The sequence below is a fragment of the Ranitomeya variabilis genome, chromosome 6 (assembly GCF_051348905.1).
Source record: "Ranitomeya variabilis isolate aRanVar5 chromosome 6, aRanVar5.hap1, whole genome shotgun sequence".
Taxonomy (NCBI): Eukaryota; Metazoa; Chordata; class Amphibia; order Anura; family Dendrobatidae; genus Ranitomeya; species Ranitomeya variabilis.
The window spans coordinates 37,637,638-37,659,057 of NC_135237.1; the positions used below are offsets into that span (position 1 = coordinate 37,637,638).

At 47.7% G+C, this 21,420-nt stretch overlaps 2 protein-coding genes across 3 annotated transcripts in view; one reads left to right on the plus strand and one right to left on the minus strand.

The window, feature by feature from the left end:
- Window positions 1-15,556, minus strand: part of LOC143781586 (uncharacterized) — a 409,484-nt gene extending 393,928 nt beyond the window's left edge. Inside the window, exons 1-6 of one of the 2 annotated variants that reach the window (XM_077268242.1) lie at window positions 15,399-15,556; window positions 12,951-13,057; window positions 11,260-11,406; window positions 8,724-8,873; window positions 6,586-6,683; window positions 3,773-3,896 (exon numbers count right to left, since the gene is read on the minus strand). In XM_077268242.1, coding sequence (XP_077124357.1) covers window positions 3,773-3,896; window positions 6,586-6,683; window positions 8,724-8,873; window positions 11,260-11,406; window positions 12,951-13,057; window positions 15,399-15,462 — 690 coding nt within the window. In that variant the 5' untranslated portion in view covers window positions 15,463-15,556. Of the gene's footprint in view, window positions 1-3,772; window positions 3,897-6,585; window positions 6,684-8,723; window positions 8,874-11,259; window positions 11,407-12,950; window positions 13,061-15,398 lie in introns of both variants that reach the window. The other variant, XM_077268241.1, reaches the window with a different exon arrangement.
- Window positions 15,557-16,076: 520 nt separating this feature from the next.
- MINDY3 (MINDY lysine 48 deubiquitinase 3) overlaps window positions 16,077-21,420 on the plus strand; it is a 92,714-nt gene continuing 87,370 nt past the window's right edge. The window contains exons 1-4 of the mRNA XM_077268243.1: window positions 16,077-16,181; window positions 19,573-19,784; window positions 20,058-20,137; window positions 21,249-21,309. Coding sequence (XP_077124358.1) covers window positions 19,688-19,784; window positions 20,058-20,137; window positions 21,249-21,309 — 238 coding nt within the window. The 5' untranslated portion in view covers window positions 16,077-16,181; window positions 19,573-19,687. The remainder of the gene's footprint in view (window positions 16,182-19,572; window positions 19,785-20,057; window positions 20,138-21,248; window positions 21,310-21,420) is intronic.

Below are 21,420 nucleotides of genomic sequence, written 5' to 3' on the forward strand. Positions count from 1 at the left end.
TTGAACACCGTGTGATAATATAGACTTTACCACTTACAAAACTGTGTCCTGTTGTCTTGTTCCACGCAAAGAGTCTCCTGAATTATCCCCTATAATTATTACATGGAGTCTGCAAAAGACCTGAGACTGGGACGGAGATTTGTCTTCCAACAAGACAATGATCCCAAACATAAAGCAAAATCTACAATGGAATGGTTCACAAATAAACGTATCCAGGTGTTAGAATGGCCAAGTCAGAGTCCAGACCTCAATCCAATCGAGAATCTGTGGAAAGAGCTGAAAACTGCTGTTCACAAACAATCTCCATCAAACCTTACTGAGCTTGAGCTGTTTGCCAAGGAAGAATGGGCAAGAATTTCAGTCTCTCGATGTACAAAACTGATAGAGACATACCCCAAGGGACTTGTAATCGCAGCAAAAGGTGGCGCAACAAAGTATTAAGGTAAAGGGGCCGAATAATATTGCACGCCCCACTTTTCAGTTTTTGATTTTCCACAAAAATTTAACATAACCAATCAATTTCGTTCAACTTCACAATTGTGTTCCACTTGTTGATTCTTCACCAAAAATATGCAAAGTGATTAATTATAGGGATCTCAAAGAATCATACACTGGAATAATAAAATAACTGCATATTCCGAATACTTTCGCAAGGGACCGAATACTTTCGCAAGGCACTGTACCTATCTGGACTGGTAAAATTGGAACCTAGCGAGGGAGCGAGGGAGGGAGGAAGACGAGGGAGGGAGTGAGACGAGGGAGGGAGGAAGACGAGCGAGGGAGGGAGGGAGAGAGAAAGACGAGCGAGGGAGCAAGAGGGAGGGAGACGAGCGAGGGAGGGAGATGAGCAAGGGAGGGAGGGAGATGAGCAAGGGAGGGAGGGAGACGAGCGAGGGAGGGAGACAAGCGAGGGAGGGAGGGAGACGAGGGAGGGAGGGAGACGAGGAAGGGAGGGAGGGAGACGAGCGAGGGAGGGAGGGAGGGAGACGAGCGAGGGAGGGAGGGAGACGAGTGAGGGAGGGAGGGAGGGAGACGAGCGAGGGAGGGAGGGAGGGAGACGAGCGAGGGAGGGAGGGAGGGAGACGAGCGAGGGAGGGAGGGAGACGAGCGAGGGAGGGAGGGAGACGAGCGAGGGAGGGAGGGAGGGAGACGAGCGAGGGAGGGAGGGAGGGAGACGAGCGAGGGAGGGAGGGAGGGAGACGAGCGAGGGAGGGAGGGAGACGAGCGAGGGAGGGAGGGAGACGAGCGAGGGAGGGAGGGAGGGAGACGAGGGAGGGAGGGAGGGAGAGAGACGAGCGAGGGAGGGAGACGAACGAGGGAGGGAGGGAGGGAGACGAGCGAGGGAGGGAGGGAGGGAGACGAGCGAGGGAGGGAGGGAGACGAGGGAGGGAGGGAGACGAGCGAGGGAGGGAGACGAGCGAGGGAGGGAGGGAGACGAGGGAGGGAGGGAGACAAGCGAGGGAAGGAGGGAGACGAGGGAGGGAAGGAGGGAGACGAGCGAGGGAAGGAGGGAGACGAGCGAGGGAAGGAGGGAGACGAGCGAGGGAAGGAGGGAGACGAGCGAGGGAAGGAGGGAGACGAGCGAGGGAGAGATATATGAGATGGATCGATAAAAATTCATATAGATATAAGGACAGACGGACGCACTATTATTCTAATCCTGAGCTGGGATTATAGTAACCACCGATGGTGACTGCAGCCTTTATCTATAAGCAAGTTCTCCTATGAATGATCCCATGCTAATCTAGGCGGAGGTAATAAAGCATAGCATCGAGTTATTCCGAGCAGTTGGACCATGTCAATATGAGCAATGGTGAAATACTCAGCAATCTGGAGCGGAGCCTGGTAATAATTTACAGAGGTATTCCATGTACAGCCGCCTGATGAGATATTTATTGCCGGGGAGATCGGATAAGTAGATGGGCTTTGGCATCAGGGACATAAATGATGGGCACATTTATGGCGCATGCATTAATCAGAGGATATTTACAACTGCGGTGTAGTCGGGGAGGGCAGCTGTCAGTCACCAGGAGGCAATGGCAGGTTTCTCATTTCACTGCTGTGATCCTGTGAAGAGATTTATAGGAGACTACACAGTGCGCAGAGTCGGCCTCTGAATGCAGAAGAGCCGGCAGTGGATAGTTCTACCATACATTAGATTATCCTTTCTACATATCTCCACATCCACAGGGTCATCATCCGCTCCACCTCCTCATTCTCCACTTACAGTACATCGGAAGTATGCCGGTTATTGCCCCCTGTCTTATATTACACCAGACCCACCAGGAGGCAGGTGAAGGTAAGACATGACCAGCAGTGACCTAACTTCAACCTCGTGAGCTCCAAGGCAAAATCTCCAAAACTGCCCTGATCTATCATAGGCCATAACAGCACTGATGGTCTCATTTCTGGAAAAGTGACATTTTGGACCCCAAGGGCCTGAGTGAAAATTCAACTACTGCACAGACTATTGACCGGCAGCAATGGCTCTAATCCTTACCACAACCACTGATAATACACTTCTAGCATAAACATCTCCCAACAGATCATCGTAAAATCATATTTTTTCTTTCAAAGCTAGTCATCTTGTGCCACTCATCTCAGGATGTGTCGACTGAAGAGGAAACACATAGGAAGGACTTGTAGGTAAACTGACCACCCTGTCCTCCTAGAGTTGATCAAAAAGATGCTCAGCATCCTGAGACAGGAGACCATGGCAGCCGGAGTACAGCACTGTAACTATGCGACTGCCCACAGCGTCTCCAATGCATCTTCTGATAAGTGCGCCACATGACATTACTACATTAAGCACACATGTTGCTAGGGATGTCATGGGTAGCAGGAGGTTTGGTCCAGTCACCATGGACTACCGATGTGTTTTTTGCTCAACTCTGCACGGTCTTAAAACTGGAAGCTGCTGGTCACCTCCCCTCCATGCACGGGGGAAGCTGCTGGCCACCTCCACTCTATGCATGTTGGAAGCTGCTGGCCACCTCCCCTCCATGCATAGGGGAAGCTGCTGGCCACCTCCCTTCCTTGCATGTTGGAAGCTGCTGGCCACCTCCCCTCCATGCATGGGGGAATCTGCTGGCCGCATCCCCATCTTGCAAGGGGGCAGCTGCTGGCCACCTCTCTAGCCTTGTAGTGGGACAGCTTCTGGCCACCCCCACCTTGCAAGGGGCAGTTTACTGACCACCCACCTAGAAGTGGATCTTTGTTTTTTTTTGTTTTGTTTTGTTTTTTTTAAACTTCACAAGGTAAAAAGCCAGCCTGGAAAAAAACAACAACACACCAGAATATGCTCCCCCTGTTCTTGTTCATTAGCCTCCACTGGAACAAGAGTGATGACATTCGGACCACCAGTCACCGAACCCCACAGCTAGTCAGTGACCTCAGCAGTGCGGCAGCTGTTGGTTGTGTTGCCACCTTCCCCATTCCAGGGCAGACTGCCGAGACAGCAGAGCTGGAGCAGGTAGCGGAGTACGGTGGGTCGTCTTTTCTTATTTCTCCTGGCCGGATTTCCCTTTTGTCAAGTTTAAAAACAGAGAAGCCTTTAATGCAGTAACAATGAGTGCAGAAGTGTGTACTGCCCTCACGGAGAAGTGGGAATGTGCAAATGGACACGTTCTAGGGGCAGAATGTCAGCTGTGCAGAGCTTCTACACAATGTGATCATCTCTTCCCGCGCACGCTGTCTACTCGATCACCCACCAGATGTCACCAGTAATGGCTCCTGTTCACATGCATTAACACTTCTCGTAGTGAGCACTGACCTGCGGCTGCTCCATACTGAAGAGATAACTGGCCATCAGCTGCAGAGCTTCAGGGCCGCTCGGGTGATAGTCCAAGGCTTTCGTTATGGCTTCTTTACATTTGTCACCAGCTCCTTCTTCCATGCTGTCCAAGAAGAAAACATCCAACAATCTTCATTTCTTCATAATTAATTGTGAAAAAATGGCAAAGTTTCCAAATGATAATTTCAGCCTGAAATATTGGCAAAATATTGCCTCCCAGTAAGGATGAAGATGCACGTTCTGTGAATATGATGGTGCGGTGATAAAAAGTAATTCATCTATGTGTCCATCACATGACCAGGACGCTTTGTCATTTACTGGAAGCAAACCATGAAGGTTCCATTCAATTACAGCAAGCGGGAAGCTTGGAAACAGTCTAGTAGAAAATTGTCTCACTTTTCATTATGCACTACACATTATTTGACAGAATATACAGTCTCGCTGACATTTTTTCTGCTGTTCATTTGCTTCATAAAAGCAAAAGATAACCAACTTTCCAAACTGTCTGCATTTTAAATTTTCTACAGAAATGCTACTCCAGAGTGTCTGTGATTTATCTATCTACAAAAAGGTTACAAATCCCCCAGAGCGCCTGCTCTGTTCTGCTCTACCTTCACTCAGTGATAGAGATAGCAGTAGCTATGGAGATTGGATTGTACAGATGAAAAGGGGGAAAAGCATGTGTAGGATCAGAGAGGGCAGAAAAAAAAGCTATAGATAAGGAGGAAAGCACAGGAAGAGGATATTAGTGCAGAAGTGAAGCCGAGGTCTTTATAGCCAGGATATAGCCATGTTCATTAGCTAATACATCACCCCAGCTTCTTTTCTACACCATTATCCTCTTTATGCTCTTACTGAAACAAATATACTGTAGATTCTACTCAAGTAGCGCAGGGATAAGAAAAAAAAAATGTATGGCACTTATAAGTTATTACGTAATCTGCACACGCTTCAAACTTAAGCAAATAACATTATTTGTGGATTATGTTTTTTTAATTCCTTAAAGAGAATCTGTCACCAGGTTTTTGCCGTCCCATCCGAGAACAGTAGGATCTATGGGCACAGACCCTGATTCCAGCGATGTGTTACTTACTAGGCTGGTTGCTGCAGTTATAATAAAATAACGGGGAGGGTGAGCGTTCCGATATCCACCTGTCCCTGTTCCACCGCCGGGCGCCACTCCGTCTTCTGCGTCCTCTGCCTGTGACTGTTCAGGTCAGGGGGCGCGATGACATGTATAGTGTGCACCCTCTGCCTGAACAGTCAGAGAGCTGGAAGAAGGAGCGGCGCCCGGCGGTGGAACGGGGACAGGTGAATATCGCAAGTGCCCGGGGCCTGAGCCACAAGAGGCGAGTATGTGATTTTTTTTATTTTAATCGCAGCAACAGCATATGGGGCAAATGTGTGGAGCATCTTATGGGGCATAATCTATGGAGCATTTTATGGGGCCATAATCTATGGAGCATTTTATGGGGCCATAATCTATGGAGCATTTTATGGGGTCATAATCTATGGAGCATTTTATGGGGCCATAATCTATGGAGCATTTTATGGGGCCATAATCTATGGAGCATTTTATGGGGCATAATCTATGGAGCATTTTATGGGGCATAATCTATGGAGCATCTTATGGGGCATAATCAACATTTATGCAGCATTGTATAGGGCAAATGTGTCTATGGAGCATCTTATGGGGCCATAATCAACCTTTGTGCAGCATTATATGGGGTATATTTTAATATGGAGCATCTTAAGGGGCCCATCATGAACTGTATGGAGCATTATATGGGGCTCCTGATTCAATATGGATATTCAAAAACACTTAACCTACTGATGTCTCAATCAATTTTACTTTTATTTGTATCTATTTTTATTTTTGAATTTACCGGTAGCTGCTGCATTTCCCACCCTAAGCTTATACTCGAGTAATTTTTTTCCCAGTTTTTTGTGGCAAAATTAGGGGTCTCGGCTTATACTCGAGTATATACGGTATCTCTTTTCTCAGCTGCAGATCTACTGAGCCCTATATAACCCCGCCCACATCACTGATTGGCAGCTTTCTGTGCATACTGTGCATAGGCAGAAAACTGCTAATCTGTGATGAGGGTGAGGTTACACAGCTCATGAATATTGAGGACTACATGGCATTTATTATAAAAAATGTATTTTTTGTGTCCATATATTTTATATAATTGTTATGGTTGGTACATCATATGACCCCCAGAGGGGTAATAAAATAGTCCCTGGAGGACACTGTATTTTTATTTTTTTTCCCCATTATTACTGGGACATCCATAGGATTCATAGTAATATAAAAAAAAAAAAAAAATATCACTGACAGAGCTGAACTGTGTCCAACAGGTCCAATCGATGCATCAACTCATTGATCTCAATGTAGATGGTAAAAGAAAAGACAGAAGTGGTTAAAAAGAGAAAACCCACTCCTGTCTTCTCCTGAACACCTGTCCTGTCCAGGGCAGATGGAAAAGAGTTAAGTGGATTATTTGTAAATGCCTATGAAAGAAATGCAAAGTGTGAATTAGTTCAAAGACTTGGAAACCTTCCCCCCCCAGACCCGCACATCATTCCTGCATTCTCAGCACCGCAGACAAGGTCAGGCGTCCTCGGCATCCAGGCGGCTCTGAACTTTCCATGTGAAGTCTAATTCAAAGGCGTCTTACCTTACCAAAGAGAAAATTACTGAAAACTAACAGAATAAAAAAAAATGTGATTTTCATGTCTTACACCTCACAGGGTATAAAAGAAATGGGGGGGAAAAAAATGTAATTTACCAAAGATCAGTGAGATAAATCTCAGCGACGGAGCAGAACGCTGCGGAGATCTCCTCTGTAGTCACCTCCATCTCATCAGAAAAGTTGGCTGCCCCCGACTGCGAAGTAAAGCGGAGAGATGAGACGATCAGATTTCCCTTCTTTAACAAATCCCCGGAAATCAACAAGAAACAAGGAACCAACCTAAGACACGTGGCAGCAAAGACTACAAGGAAAAGGGGTTATTAAAGGGGCTGTCCAGCCAGAAGTGTCAGCAGAGGAGCGTATGATAGAGAACTACGCAGCCCGATCTCAAGTTCCGATCCTGGGTGGCTGACTTCTGGTTTGTGCACAACCCCGGACAGCTTCTTCTATGTAGAGAAATTCAGAAGCCAGGGCATCAGACCTCTTCCTTTTGGTAACTGTTATTGGTACAGAAACATCACAATGTTTCGGTCATGCAGGGCCTTTATCAGGTCCTAAAAAAAAAATGATATGCATAATATTCGCTTTATTAGTGCAGAAAAATTACAATGTTTCGGCAGCTCAGGGCCTTTATCAAGCCATAGAAAAAGAGAAATATGCATATCACTCTTTTTTATGGCTTGATAAAGGCCCTGAGAAGCCAAAACATTGGGATTTTTCGGTACTAATAAAGTGAATATTATGCACATTTCTCTTTTTTTATGGCTTGATAAAGGCCCTGCACGGTCGAAACATTGTGATTTTTCTGTACTAATAAAGTGAATATTATGCATATCTCCAGGGGGGTTTTTAGGGTTTGATAAAGGCCCTGAGTGGCTGAAACATTGTAATTTTACTGCACTAATAAAGTGAATATTACGCATCTCCCTCTTTTTTTTAGGTGCTTGATAAAGGCCCTATGTGGCTGAAACACCGTGATTTTTCTGTACTAATGAAGTGAATATCATGCATGTCCCTTTATTTAGTATTTGATAAAGGCCCTACGTGGCTGAAACATTTGGATTTTTCTGTACTAATGAAGTGAATATTATGTATATCTGCAGGGTTTTTTAGGGCTTGATAAAGGCCCTTTGTGGCCAAAACATTGAGATTTTTCTGTACCAATAAAAGATACCAAAAGGAGGATGTCTGGTGCGCTGGTTACTGGACTTCTCTGTATTTCCACAACCTTCTGGAGGGTTGCACCAAGTGTGCACGGACAACAGAGCGGTGCACGGGACTCATCTATTGCAACTATAAGCTTTTTCGATGTAGGCTTGTTTGTAAAGGGGGCTGGTTAACTGCTCATTTTAATAGCCAAGCCAACCCCCTTCTCTGTCTTCTCTGTAAATCTGTTGGCTTTGGTATTAAAATGGGTTGTCAGCCAGCCCCTGCCATACACAACCTGTGGTCACATGTTAACGCAGGAAAAGCGGTCCTATGTTGGACACAAACCAGAAGGGGACCTGGTAGGACCCCAGAACCAGAGTAAAGTGAACCTGTCAAGTCAATATACCCCTCTAAACAAGAGATGCCAAAACCTTTGTGGATAACCTGAGACCTTGGAGTTACATTCGCTGCTTTGCTAACAGAGGCAGCCTGTCCATCACAGTGAATGGACACACCCCTCCTCTATGATTGACAGCCTGCTTCGCTGCCAATATCCCACATCTGTATGGGGGTAAAGTGAGATGAAGGGTTCCCTTTAAACCCGGAGATTTCACATTTCAGACATTAATTATATTAGTAAGTTGCATAATTTATTCATTTACGCACTTTTAACTACTTTTTTTTTTTTAGTTGGAAAACCACTTTAAGTCCCACCCATTGAATTGAATGGTCAATCATATAATGCAGAGATGTGAGGGGGCCCGAGCCCCTCTAAGGGGACATTCACAAGTGTCAGATTTGCTGCAGAAATTCACACGACTAAGAATCCGTCCCTAGCGAGGTTGTGTCGGTTGGAAGTGAACAAACCACACTTATAAATGTCTGTAATGACCCGCCACATGGAAATTCACCCTACAGAGAAACAAGGGTGTCTCAGGCATGAACCCCACCCTCTGTGATGTCTGCATGACATATTGACTGGCGGAGGTGGTGGATGGAGGAGGATGGACTTAGTCAGGCAACCAATAACCACTGCTCAGTCTCGTGGTGAGGTCAATGATGGGATGCGGCCCCTCAGCTCTTACCGCTTGGGGCTGGCTCTGGTAGGCGCAGATCATTACTTCTAGTCCCTTCTGGAAGTATTGCAGGGCTTCCTCCTTGCCGTGGATCTGCCCCAGACACATGTATTTGGCGTGACCCTTTTCTGGACTGAGATCTACAGCTTTTAAGAAAACCTGCTGAGGAGTTAAGGCAAGAAATGGATAATACAGAGGAGCTGAAGCCACCATGGCCGCAGTCTGCAATCATTGTCCTTCAGAGACCATTGCACCTTGTGCACTGACCGGTCTAGTGACACCTCCCCTAGGCACAAACTAGAGCTACAGGCACTGTGCTGCCCCCTACCTGTACTACATGTATCATACCGCCAGCTACCTGCACTACATGAACTGTTACACTCATTATCTACTGAAATTCCCACACTACATTATCCGTATTACTCGCTACTGGTACTATATGTACTGCACAACTCTCTACGGCAACTACATCTCTCCCCCGCTCTCCACCACTCCACCAGCACTATATGTACTGTACTGTTCTCTTTCACCATTTTCTACCTGTATCGCACTGCTCTTTACTCACATAACATGTACCGCCCTACTCTCTAGTGGTGCTACACATGTTGCACTGGTTTCTAACGCCGCTATATGTACTGTACTATTCTGCTTCACTGTTTCCTACCTGTACTGCTCTTTATTTACACTTCATGTACCTCCCTGCTCTTGTCACAGTGTGATTGTGGGATAATAGATGTGCACCTTTACTGACCCTCGGGCTAGGGGTCCCTGGCTCTTCCTGTCCCTGGAATACCCCTGAAGGTGGAGATGCCTGGGCCTCGTTCCTTCCTATGCTGTTAAGTAGCACTAATCTGTACAGTGTATGAGGAACTACAAAACAAGATAGACAAGGCAGAAATGGAAGCATGATCACGCAGCACTCTCTCAGGGAAATATACAGAGGGAATATAAAGTGTTTAGCCCAAGAGGCAACAAAGCAATAAAAATGCTCTCTACCTGTACTATCTGTACTGTACTGCTCTCTGCCTGGACTAGGTGTCTCTTTGCATCACTATGGCTCCCTGGGCAGGTACAGTGAATCCAGGTCTACCCTTCATAGGTGCACAGCCCATGGGGGAATCGAGACAGCAAGTTCTTCTTGACCAGCCGGCGGGGGGGGGGGGGGGGACATCAATGACATAGGTGTGATTACAGTATTGGATGTAGGACTGGTCTCGGTGATGGAACATTCCACCAGATTAGCCCTCGCTAATCAGCATATGGTGGACGACGAGATACAGAGTAAATGGTTCTCACACACCCTCAGCCGTACAGTGGGGACACCAAGGACAGTTTTCAAATGCAAAAATAAAGCTGTAAAGTGCATTGGTGGCAGATCTGGAGACTCGGGGGACCAGAAAAGTTACCTTTAATGACCAAACATTTTACGTGTTCCGTTGGCACAGTTGTATGAGGGTTCTTTTTTTCAGGATGGATTGTATTTGTCAATAGCACAATTTTTTAGGTATATATAATTTATCACCCAACTATTTTTTTTGACTACTATAAACTTATTATGGGGAGAAATAATTACCGGTATTATTTTTATGTTTTACTACGTTTGCACCCAAAATTTACTTTTTCAATCACTCTTGATTCAATATTTTTATGGGAAAAACATACAAAAAAACATCAACTCTGCCATTATTTTTAATTTTTATTATCGCCAATTTCACTGAGGGGGGAAAAAATAAGTGGATAGTTTTAGTACAGGCACACATCGTTATGGGGAAGCCTGATTTTTATTTTTTACTTTTTAATACTTTAAATCAATTCTATTTTTTGGCTTACAGAGCTGTATCAGGGCTTCCTGTTCTTTTGCACAACGAGCAGCAGTTTTTACTGATACCATAGAACTGTTTGATGACTTTTTGGATGAACAAAAACAGCTATTCGGGCATTTTTGGGGGCTTTTTTGCAGCATATATCTTGCAGGAACGATCTCCCTCTGTAACATTCTTCAAATGCTGTGGTCACTAATGACAGCGGCATCTGGGGATTTACATTGCTGGGATCAGAGCTAGCGTATTTTTTTTTTTTAACACTTTCAAAGCCAGAAATCCTACTCCAGTCCATGACTGGAGTAGCATTTCTGGGGCAACACATGGAAGTGCAAGCCACTGAGATGAAGCACCGAATTCATTATGTGTTGTGCACGTCTTAATTAATTTGGCACCTTCTACTTCAAGACTGGATATTCGAGCGTTGAAGAATCGGTCCCATTGTAGATCAGTAGAGACATATGGAGAATCATGAAAGGAGCAGATTATGATTTTCCTTTTAAAGGCACAGGATGCATTTTACACTGGGGTAGACGCCAGATAAACAGCAGAACACGTACCCCTCTGAGATAACTCCAATGTGACAGATCTATAGGACAATTGTGGGGGGCTGTTTCCCTATTCGACACAGGAGAGTGAACCCCCCAAAGAGCCGGATGATTTCCCGATATCTATGGCTTCCATCCCTGCACACCACTTTGCAGACTTCACACATAAAAGGATATTTGTTTTGCTTTTTCCGCGTTTCCCAGTTCCATACAGATGTTCCCCATCATATCCAGGATCTCAAGGTTTTCGGGCTCCAGATCCAGGGCTCTCTGGCAGAAGAGCTGGGCCATCTCAAAGTTAAAGTTGTCCAGATACTCTTCAGTCTGAAATATAGAAGATGCAGATTGGGATTTATGCAAAATGATCAGACGAAAAAAAAAAAATCCTATAAAAATTACAGGGTTTTTCCAAATGGGCAGGTTATCACTATCCACTGGTTAGGTGATTGGCAGCTGAGCACTGGGGGTCTCACCGCTGGGACCTTCATGACCCTATGAAATCCTCAGCCATCTCCAGTAGCCCCATACTCAATAAATGGAGCGATGCTAGGCATGGGCGCATATCAGTAACACATTCTAGGAGCGATCGGACCCCCATCTCCAATGTAACCGAGCCTCGTTATCGCTGATGAGTGAGAACAATGATTTTTTTTTGATTAATGAATCTCTCACCCATCCACTGGAGAGTTGATAGACAAGACCGCCATTGATCACCAGATCGGGGGGATCCTTGACATCCAGCCGGCTAGGGCATAGAATGGAGCGCCGGTTGGGCACGCTGCTATCCAAAGGGAATGGCACCAAGGAAATCAGCCGAACTGGGGCCTAGTATTTTTGGAATTTGGGCCAAATAACAATCCATCACTTGAAGACCATTTCATGTTCACTCATGAGTCAAGGAGAGTTGAGGGAGTTTAAGGAGCAAGGTCAATATATCAGGCACACAAACTTATGTCTAAAAATTTGGCTAAAAAACTATGCCTTAAAGGAGTTGACTGGGCATCTTGTAATGATGAGATAGGTCATGAATATGAGATCGGGAGGAGAAGGTTCTGACATCTGGTCCCCCCACCGATGAGCTGTCATGGCTCCACATGCATACAGTGTACGGAGCGGAGCAGCATGGCTACTTTCAATGTGTAGCAGCCACTGCCGAGAACAGCAGATCAGCCCCAATTCCAGAGAACAGTGACGGTCCCCCGCCGATCAGATTTCGATGACCAAATCTTACAGTGAAGTGGCCCATTAGCAGCCACCGATGATGGGCTGCAGCGCTGCCGTGACCTAACAATGTCACACGAGCCCCAAAGCTGAGTATAGGCTGTTGTTATTGTACATGGAGCTATATAGCAATTGACAAGGGGCGGCCGAGTAGAGGACAACACCTTGTATAAAAAGTTATACATTTGTGCAAAAATTCTTTTAAGGGTCGAGAGTCGACACAATGGTCTCCAAGTCCCTTCTGATAGTCTTAAAAAGTTACACTGGTGTAATTAGCTTAAAAGGTGTCAGGTGCGACAATTAATAAATACGGAGTGTCGGAGTTGAAAAGGGTCCACTTAGGATATGGTGCAAATTACGGCATTTTGTTTTTTGTTTTTTTAATAAAACTACAATTTTTCATCATCATCATCATCATCATCATCATCATCATCATCATCATCATCCCACTAAAGCTCCATTTTCTGAGCCTCGCACACCCTTCTACCTTGACCCTAAGGAAGGTCAATGACACCGTCTATTGTGACCGGGTGACAGCTCTGCTCTTTAAGTGGTATGTGGCTGATAAAAGAAAGCAATAGATTAGATTCTATCTCACAGCAGATGGAAAGAAAAGATCCCAGGATTCTCCAGCTTCTATGTGTTACCTTTTCTAGTAATTGATGAATGGAGTATTTTTCGGCAGTTTTCTTCCTGGCCTTGTTCTGCATCCTATTTTTCATCCGATCTTGAGCCGACAAACCAGCGATGTCCTCTGCTAAAAGGGATCAAGACAACAATATAAAATGCCCCGTATGTAAATTAGGATATATACACGACATATCATTGGTGCAACCTGTGCGGCCGCAGAGGGGCCCAAGAGGTAAAAGGGCCACTACCTCCAAAGCAGGTGCAATTTTGCATTTTTTAGGAGCTCTTGGACTGCAAAGGGCCCACACATTGTTATTGCACAGGGGCCCTTTCCTCGCTGTGTCCGGCAGCGTACACTATATATACTGTGCAGCGATATCGGCTGCATTTATATCTCAGTTGTGATGTCCACAGAAGCTTTAGGGCTCAGGCTTAGCGTATTAATAGGGATCAATCCGCCAAAAGATTGTCATTTTGGCCTCTATTGGGCCAGTGTGCAATATAAAGTATGGCATAGGGCAGTGGACTGTGCAGGACGCCGCATGAGTATTCATAACCATCCATTTAAATCAATGATCGTCAGCAGGTTTTTGCTATGTAATATGATGTAGGGGCTGAGACCCTGATTCCAGCAATGTGTCACTTACTAGGCTGTGTATTGCTGTTTCACTTAAATCAGTGTTTTATCAGCAGGAGATTATCACTGCTGGACTAGGTGTCTCGTGCCCACTAGTACAACCACTCCCCATCACCGACTGGCAGATTTCTGCCTATGCACAGTGTACACAGAAGGCGGCCAGTCAGTGATGAAGGCAGGGTTATATACAAGTGAGCTATATACACACACACACACATTCTGAGCTCTGCAGCACAGAAAACTGATTGTATGAAAATGACAGCAAGCAGCCCACTAAATGACATGTCTCTGGAATCAGGGTCTCTGCCCCCAGATCATTCTGCTCATTGCAAAAAATAAAAATACCACATACATGTGTGGTCCATTTGATTTCTGTTTTCTAACTTTTTTTGACGTCTGAATGAGGCTAAACTGTCCTAGGGAGAGGGGGGATCTCTAAGGAGGAATCAGGAATGGAGGGTGGTCCCCACACATACTGTGCTGCAGGCAGGATCAGTCGTCTAGCTTATTATTATTATTATTTATTGTTATAGCGCCATTTATTCCATGGCGCTTTACAAGTGAGGAGGGGTATACATAATAAAAACAAGTACAATAATCTTAAACAATACAAGTCATAACTGGTACAGGAGGAGAGAGGACCCTGCCCGCAAGGGCTCACAATCTACAAGGGATGGGTGAGGATACAGTAGGTGAGGATAGAGCTGGTCATGCAGTGGTTTGGTGGATCGGTGGTTACTGCAGGTTGTAGGCTTGTCGGAAGAGGTGGGTCTTCAGGTTCTTTTTGAAGATTTCGATGGTGGGCGAGAGTCTGATGTGTTGTGGTAGAGGGTTCCAGAGTAGGGGGGATACGCGAGAGAAATCTTGTATACGATTGTGGGAAGAGGAGATAAGAGGGGAGTAGAGAAGGAGATCTTGTGAGGATCGGAGGTTGCGTGCAGGTAAGTACCGGGAGACGAGGTCACAGATGTATGGAGGAGACAGGTTGTGGATGGCTTTGTACGTCACGGTTAGGGTTTTGTACTGGAGTCTCTGGGCAATGGGGAGCCAGTGAAGGGATTGACAGAGGGGAGAGGCCAGGGAATAGCGGGGGGACAGGTGGATTAGTCGGGCAGCTGAGTTTAGAATAGATTGGAGGGGTGCGAGAGTGTTAGAGGGGAGGCCACAGAGCAGGAGGTTGCAGTAGTCAAGGCGAGAGATGATGAGGGCATGGACTAGGGTTTTTGCAGATTCTTGGATGAGGAATGAACGGATTCGTGAAATATTTTTGAGTTGAAGTCGGCAGGAAGTGGAAAGGGCTTGGATATGTGGTCAGCGACAAGGATTACCCCGAGGCAGCGAGCTTGTGGGACTGGGGAGAGTGGGCAGCCATTTACTGTAATGGTTAGGTTCGTTGGGGGGGTCGCGTGAGATGGGGGAAAGACGATGAATTCTGTTTTGTCCATGTTAAGTTTCAGAAATCTAGCGGAGAAGAAGGATGAAATAGCGGACAGACATTGAGGGACATTGAGCTCCAATCCATATGGATACTTCAGTAGGGATGTTCTTTATTTTAACATTTCTTACAACTTTTTATCAAAGTTGGTGCAACTTTTTCCATTCTGTAAATGTAGAAAACTTGCACAGTAGTTCTACAAACACCGAAGTGGCCGCTTAACCCTCGCCTCACAGCGCTGCCGCCAGAGCAAAGTAGAAGAATAGCTCCTGTAGCAGGATTTCCCCAGTATCACACCAACTCCCAAAGAGCAACCATTCACATGTCCATCAGCTGCTCTGCAACCTGCAGCTGGTATACAACTACAACTCCCAGCATGCCCTGTGGTGTCACCTGCACTCCGTCCTCTCCGCCTCCTCCCGGGCCTGCTGCTCTTCCTCTTGGCCTGTCCTCCCATAGATGCGGATGGTGGAGGGTAAAGCCCAGAGGTGGCAGCTGGTCTCTTCCTGCAGCACCATGTGCGCCATCAGCTGCGACGGCGCCTGAGAAGGGACAAACCTCCTCCATAGGCGAAGCTGCTGCTCTCTGTGCAGTCTGGAGGGACTCTCCTGATTATTTCCTTTGTTTCTTCCTGGGAAGATCAGTAATAAACCTTCCATCTGTAGCTGAGCAGTTATTATCTAGTTTGCATTATCTTGTATTTAGTTACACTAATTTTACATGCAATTATTTATTATTATCTTATCTTGTTTATTTATTTGATCTGTGCTCATAGAACACCTTTTATGGACCCGCAATCCTTTGATCACTTATATAATACTCGGTATTGCTGTATAAAGAGAAGTTAACGTTCTCATCTTTTTTTTTTTTTTTTGCACTTTTTCCCCCAGAGACGCCCGCATAGTGGCTCTCAGCCCCAATCATGTGCTCCGCCCCGTGCTGGAGGCTGCAGTGACGGCCGCAGCGCTGCACACCTGTATATATGGGAGTGTGAGCCGTGACGTCACGCCGCAGACAAGCGCTGAGTGACAGCAGGTTGTGTAACCATGGAGACAGCCACGCCTCTTGTCTGCGGTGACTTCCGCTTCCGGTGGGCTGTACCACTACCTGAGTCAGTGTGGAGCCGGGATGTGATTGCTGCGGTGCGGTGCGGTGCGGAGCGTGGTCCGGGCGGGGGTAGGTGTGATGTGAGCCGGCCAGGACCGCTCCACCTCCGAGCACAGAGCCGCTGGTGCTGCCCGGTGTGTGCCGGGACTGTCAGCTAACACATCAGACCCATGTACACGTCCCTATGGCAGCCATAGAAGCCCTGAGCACCAACATGCCGGCCCTGGGTCAGGTGTACTGGTGACGGCCTGGAGAGCTAGAAACCTAGTTATGCCAGAGCTAGGTGCTACAGTCACAGTGTGCTACTGTCAGGTGCCCCCCAATGTGTGCAGAGGATCGGGCCGCCTCCCTCCCTTCTCCCCTCCCATGCGGGGGTCTGGGCCGCCTCCCCCCCTCCTCTCCTCCCATGCGGGGTCCGGGCTGCCTCCCCCCTTCTCCCCTCCCATGCGGGGTCCGGGCTGCCTCCTCCCCTCCCATGCGGGGGTCCGGGCTGCCTCCCCCCCCCCCTCCTCCCCTCCCATGCGGGGGTCCGGGCTGCCTCCCCCCCCCTCCTCCCCTCCCATGCGGGGGTCCGGGCCGCCTCCCCCCCCCTTCTCCCCTCCCATGTGGGGGTCCGGGCCGCCTCCCCCCTTCTCCCCTCCCATGCGGGGTCCAGGCTGCCTCCCCCCTTCTCCCCTCCCATGCGGGGGTCCGGGCTGCCTCCCCCCTTCTCCCCTCCCATGCGGGGGTCCGGGCTGCCTCCCTTCTCCCCTCCCATGTGGGGGTCTGGGCCGCCTCCCCCCCTCTCCCCTCCCATGCGGGGGTCCGGGCTGCCTCCCTCCCTTCTCCCCTCCCATGTGGGGGTCCGGGCTGCCTCCCTTCTCCCCTCCCATGTGGGGGTCCGGGCCGCCTCCCTCCCTTCTCCCCTCCCATGTGGGGGTCCGGGCTGCCTACCCCCCTTCTCCCCTCCCATGTGGGGGTCCGGGCTGCCTACCCCCCTTCTCCCCTCCCATGTGGGGGTCCGGGCTGCCTACCCCCCTTCTCCCCTCCCATGCGGGGGTCCGGGCTGCCTACCCCCCTTCTCCCCTCCCATGTGGGGGTCCGGGCCGCCTCCCCCCCCTTCTCCCCTCCCATGCGGGGGTCTGGGCCGCCTCCCTCCCTCCCTTCTCCCCTCCCAGGCGGGGGACCGGGCTGCCTTCTCCCTTCCCAGGCGGGGGTCCGGGCTGCCTCTCTCCCTTCTCCCTTCCCATGCGGGGGTCCGGGCTGCCTCTCTCCCTTCTCCCTTCCCATGCGGGGGTCCGGGCTGCCTCTCTCCCCTCCCATGCGGGGGTCCGGGCCGCCTCCCTCCCTTCTCCCCTCCCATGCGGGGGTCCGGCCCGCCTCCCTCCCTTCTCCCCTCCCATGCGGGGGTCCGGGCCGCCTCCCTCCCTTCTCCCCTCCCATGCCGGAGTCCGGCCTGCCTCCCCCCTTCTCCCCTCCCATGCGGGGGTCCGGGCCGCCTCCCCCCTTCTCCCCTCCCATGCGGGGGTCTGGGCTGCCTCCCTCCCTTCTCCCTTCCAATGCGGGGGTCCGGGCTGCCTCCCCCCTTCTCCCCTCCGGGGGTCCGGGCTGCCTCCCCCCTTCTCCCCTCCCATGCAGGGGGCCGAGCAGCCTCCCTCACTTCTCCCCTCCTGTGCGGGGGGGGGGCAGGCTTACCTGTATCAATTGCACCTGTTTGATCTCGTTATCTGTATAACAGACACAAAATTGTAGACCTGCACAAGGCAGGGATGGGCTAGAGGACAACAGGCAAGCAGCTTGGTGAGAAGGCAACGACTGTTGGCACAATTATTAGAAAATAGAAGAAACACAAGATGACAGTCAATCTTCCTCGGTCTGGGGCTCCATGCAAGATCTCGTGGGTTAAGGATGATTCTGAGAGAGGCCAGGAATCAGCCCAGAAGTACCTGGAAGAACATGGTCAATGGCCTGAAGAGAGCTAGGACCACAGTCTCAAACATTACCGTTAGTGACCAGGGCTGTGGAGACGGTAAGCCAAACCACCGACTCCACAGCACTGGTCACTACTGAGCATGTACGTAAAGTGCAGCACAGTTTCATCTTAACTAAAGGCCTAGATCCTTAGATCAAGGTCAGACATTTATAGGACATTTTATAACTTTCCCAAATTATGAAAACATTACAGCACCTCCTGCATTGTACTACTGCATCCAATTTATTATATATTTTTGGAGTCGGTCCATTTTTCTAATTCCACTAAAATGGACACCAACTCCGACTTCATAGCCCTGTTAGTGACAGAGTACGCTGTCATGAATTCTAATCCTGCAGGACACGCAAGGTCCTCCTGCTCACCAGCACATGTCCAGGCCCGTTTGAAGTTCACCAATGACTATGGATGATCCAGAGGAGGCATGGGAGAAGGTCATATGCTCAGAAGAGAGCAAAACAGAACTTTTTGGTATCAACTTTATTGCTGTATTTGGAGAAGGAAGAAGGATGAGTACAACACAAAGAACACTGCCAACTGTGAAGCATGGTGGGGGAAACATCATGCATTACTTTGGGGGATGCTTTTCTGCAAAGGGGACTGGATGACTGCACAGTATTGAAGGGAGGATGGATGGGGTCATGTATCGTAAGATTTTGGCCAACAACCTCCTTCCCTCAGTAAGAGCATTGAAGATGGGTCTTCTAGCATGACAATGACCCGAAACATAAATTTAGGGCAACTAAGGAGTGGCTCCGTAAGAAGCATTTCAAGGTCCCGGAGTGTCCAAGCCAGTCTCCAGACCTGAACCCAATGGAGAGACACAAAACTCAATGTTCCCCATCGACAGACCTGAAACCTAGAAGATCCGTATGGAGGAGGGGGCCAAAATCCCTGCTGCACTGTGTGCAAACTTGGTAAAGAACTACAGGAAACGTCTGACCTCTGTAATTGCAAACAAAGGTTTCTGGACCAAATATTAAGTTCTGTTTTTCTATTGTATCAAATACTTATTTCATGCAATAAAATGCAAATTAATTATGTAAAAATCACACAATGTGATCTTCCAGTTTTTATTTTTAGATTCTGTCTGACAGGTGAAGTGTACCTGCAATAATAATTACACACCTCTCCATTCTTTGTAGGTGGGAAAACTTACAAAATCATCAATATATCAAATATTTATTTTCCCAACTATACTTGTGACCCAAGCTCCATTCAGGTGGAACTCTGCAGTGTCCCATTGTTGGGATCAGTGGGGGATTTTGCATAGAAAAGACAGACACCACTTGTCCATTTAAGTCGATGGGACCCCCAAAAAAATGACAGCTCACAGAGCAGTTGTTAGGAGACGCATCCATTGGCCGAGTACTACAACCCTCATCATATTGGTTGCCATCCGAATATATAAAATGGAAAGTGCTGCGGAATATGTTGGCGCTATAGAAATATAATTATTATTATTATAAATGTCCTTTTATTCACTCTTAGGATCTGGTGCTGAATTTCGGCTCTTACTTGGAGCGACGTTGAGAGATTTCATGTTGAAAAGATCGAAACCTTGGCAGCATCTTTACTCTGAAAGGGAAGAGACGTTCAAGGGTCCATGATGTCGGAGTCTAATAAAGAGCTGGTGAATCTGGTGTGGGGAGAGAAAAATGGTAAAGGCCTGGTGGACTCCATCTTCAGCCGGTGGACCCAAGGTGAGCGGTATGAATGTGCGAGATGAAGGAGCAGCTTTTGTAAATCTATTGAAGGGCCTCGATCCATCCTGGATTCAGTACTATATTAGGTTTTAAGCTTCCTTTTTATGCTCCTTTAAACTGTCCACTGCTTGGCCAGCTGCTGCCTGGCGCTGAGCGCTGCTTGGCTTATTGCTTAGCATCATTCCCAGTGACTCCTCTAATATAACACCAGCCTCCCCTCATGTTACTGGAACTTGCAGTCTTATTTGTCATTATACTATTTCTTTTAAGGATTTGTCTTCAGTGACTCAGAACCGACGGCTTTGGAGCAATTTGAAGGCGGTCCGTGTGCAGTAATTGCACCCGTGCAGGTAAGATGTATTAATTATTTAACAGCTTTGGCTTTATTTATAGGGGTTTCCTGACTATTTATGGCTCAGTCAGGCTAAGCTTTTTTTTTTTTTTTTTTTTGCAATGCAAGGGGTTGACAGCTCTGTGCAGTCATGTGATTGATGATGATGAAAGCAGGAGGGGCTGTCTTTAAGGACTCGTTCTCTATAGCAATGGAAGGGGCAGATGGGAGGATTTGGGGACTGTTCATTGATTGATTCATTTGTTAAGCCCCCGAGATAAACCGCTGCCAGAGCAGTCTGATAGCAGCTCTCTCATAGAGAAGACCGGAACCCCTCGGGTGGGCATTCTTGTGTAAGGGGGCTTCGGAAGAGATTGTTTGGCCAAACACATGTCTAATGTGTATGAGGGTCTGAATTCCAACCTCCATCCCGGAAGAAACGCAGCAGAACAAGCTGCACAATCAGAAACAAGGAATGCACTGGGATAAGTGTGTGACGTGATACCACACATCTGTAAGGAGTTAGGATCAGTATGGGACTTCTCTTTTTTTAAAATAAAGGTCCCTGGATAATCCCTTTAAAGGGAATCTGTCAGCATTTAATCTGGGAGCAGCATAGTGTAGGGGCAATGCCCCTGTTTCCAGCGGCGATGTATCATTTACTAGCCCATGTGCTGTTCCAATACAATCGGTGTTTTATCAGCAGGAGATTATCAGCACAGGACTAGGTGTCTTGTGCCAGGTAGTCCAACTAATCTGTATAACCCTGCCCCCAATTGGTAGCTTCCTGTGTACACTCTCTACAAACTGCCAATCATAGGTGTGGGTGGGGTAATACAGGGCTCCACATTCTGACCACTGCTACATCTACACCAGAGAAGTGGGATTTTATAGAAACTGCACCATGAAGTCAAGTAAGTGACACATCACTTGAATCAGGGTCTCTGCCCCTACATCATGCTGCTGATTTCCTTAGCAAAAGGCTGCCCATAGATTCCATTTAATGGTTTATGGTGGGAAAACCCTTTGAGAGCATAAGACCTAGTAACTATAATCCGCCATATTTTGAGGGTATTTAGTCAGATTTGTTTTGGTGGTCTTGAAATTTCATTTTTCTTTTCTTCCTATAGGCCTTTTTGCTAAAAAATCTACTTTTCACTTCAGAGAAGTCTCACTGGAGAACTTGTCAAGGTAAATTCCCTCCCCATGAAGCGAGCGAATGTCAAAGTATTTCCATAAAACCAGAAGTTTATTTACTACTGAGTATAACGAGGTGAAGACATTCAGGGTGTTGGTTCTTGT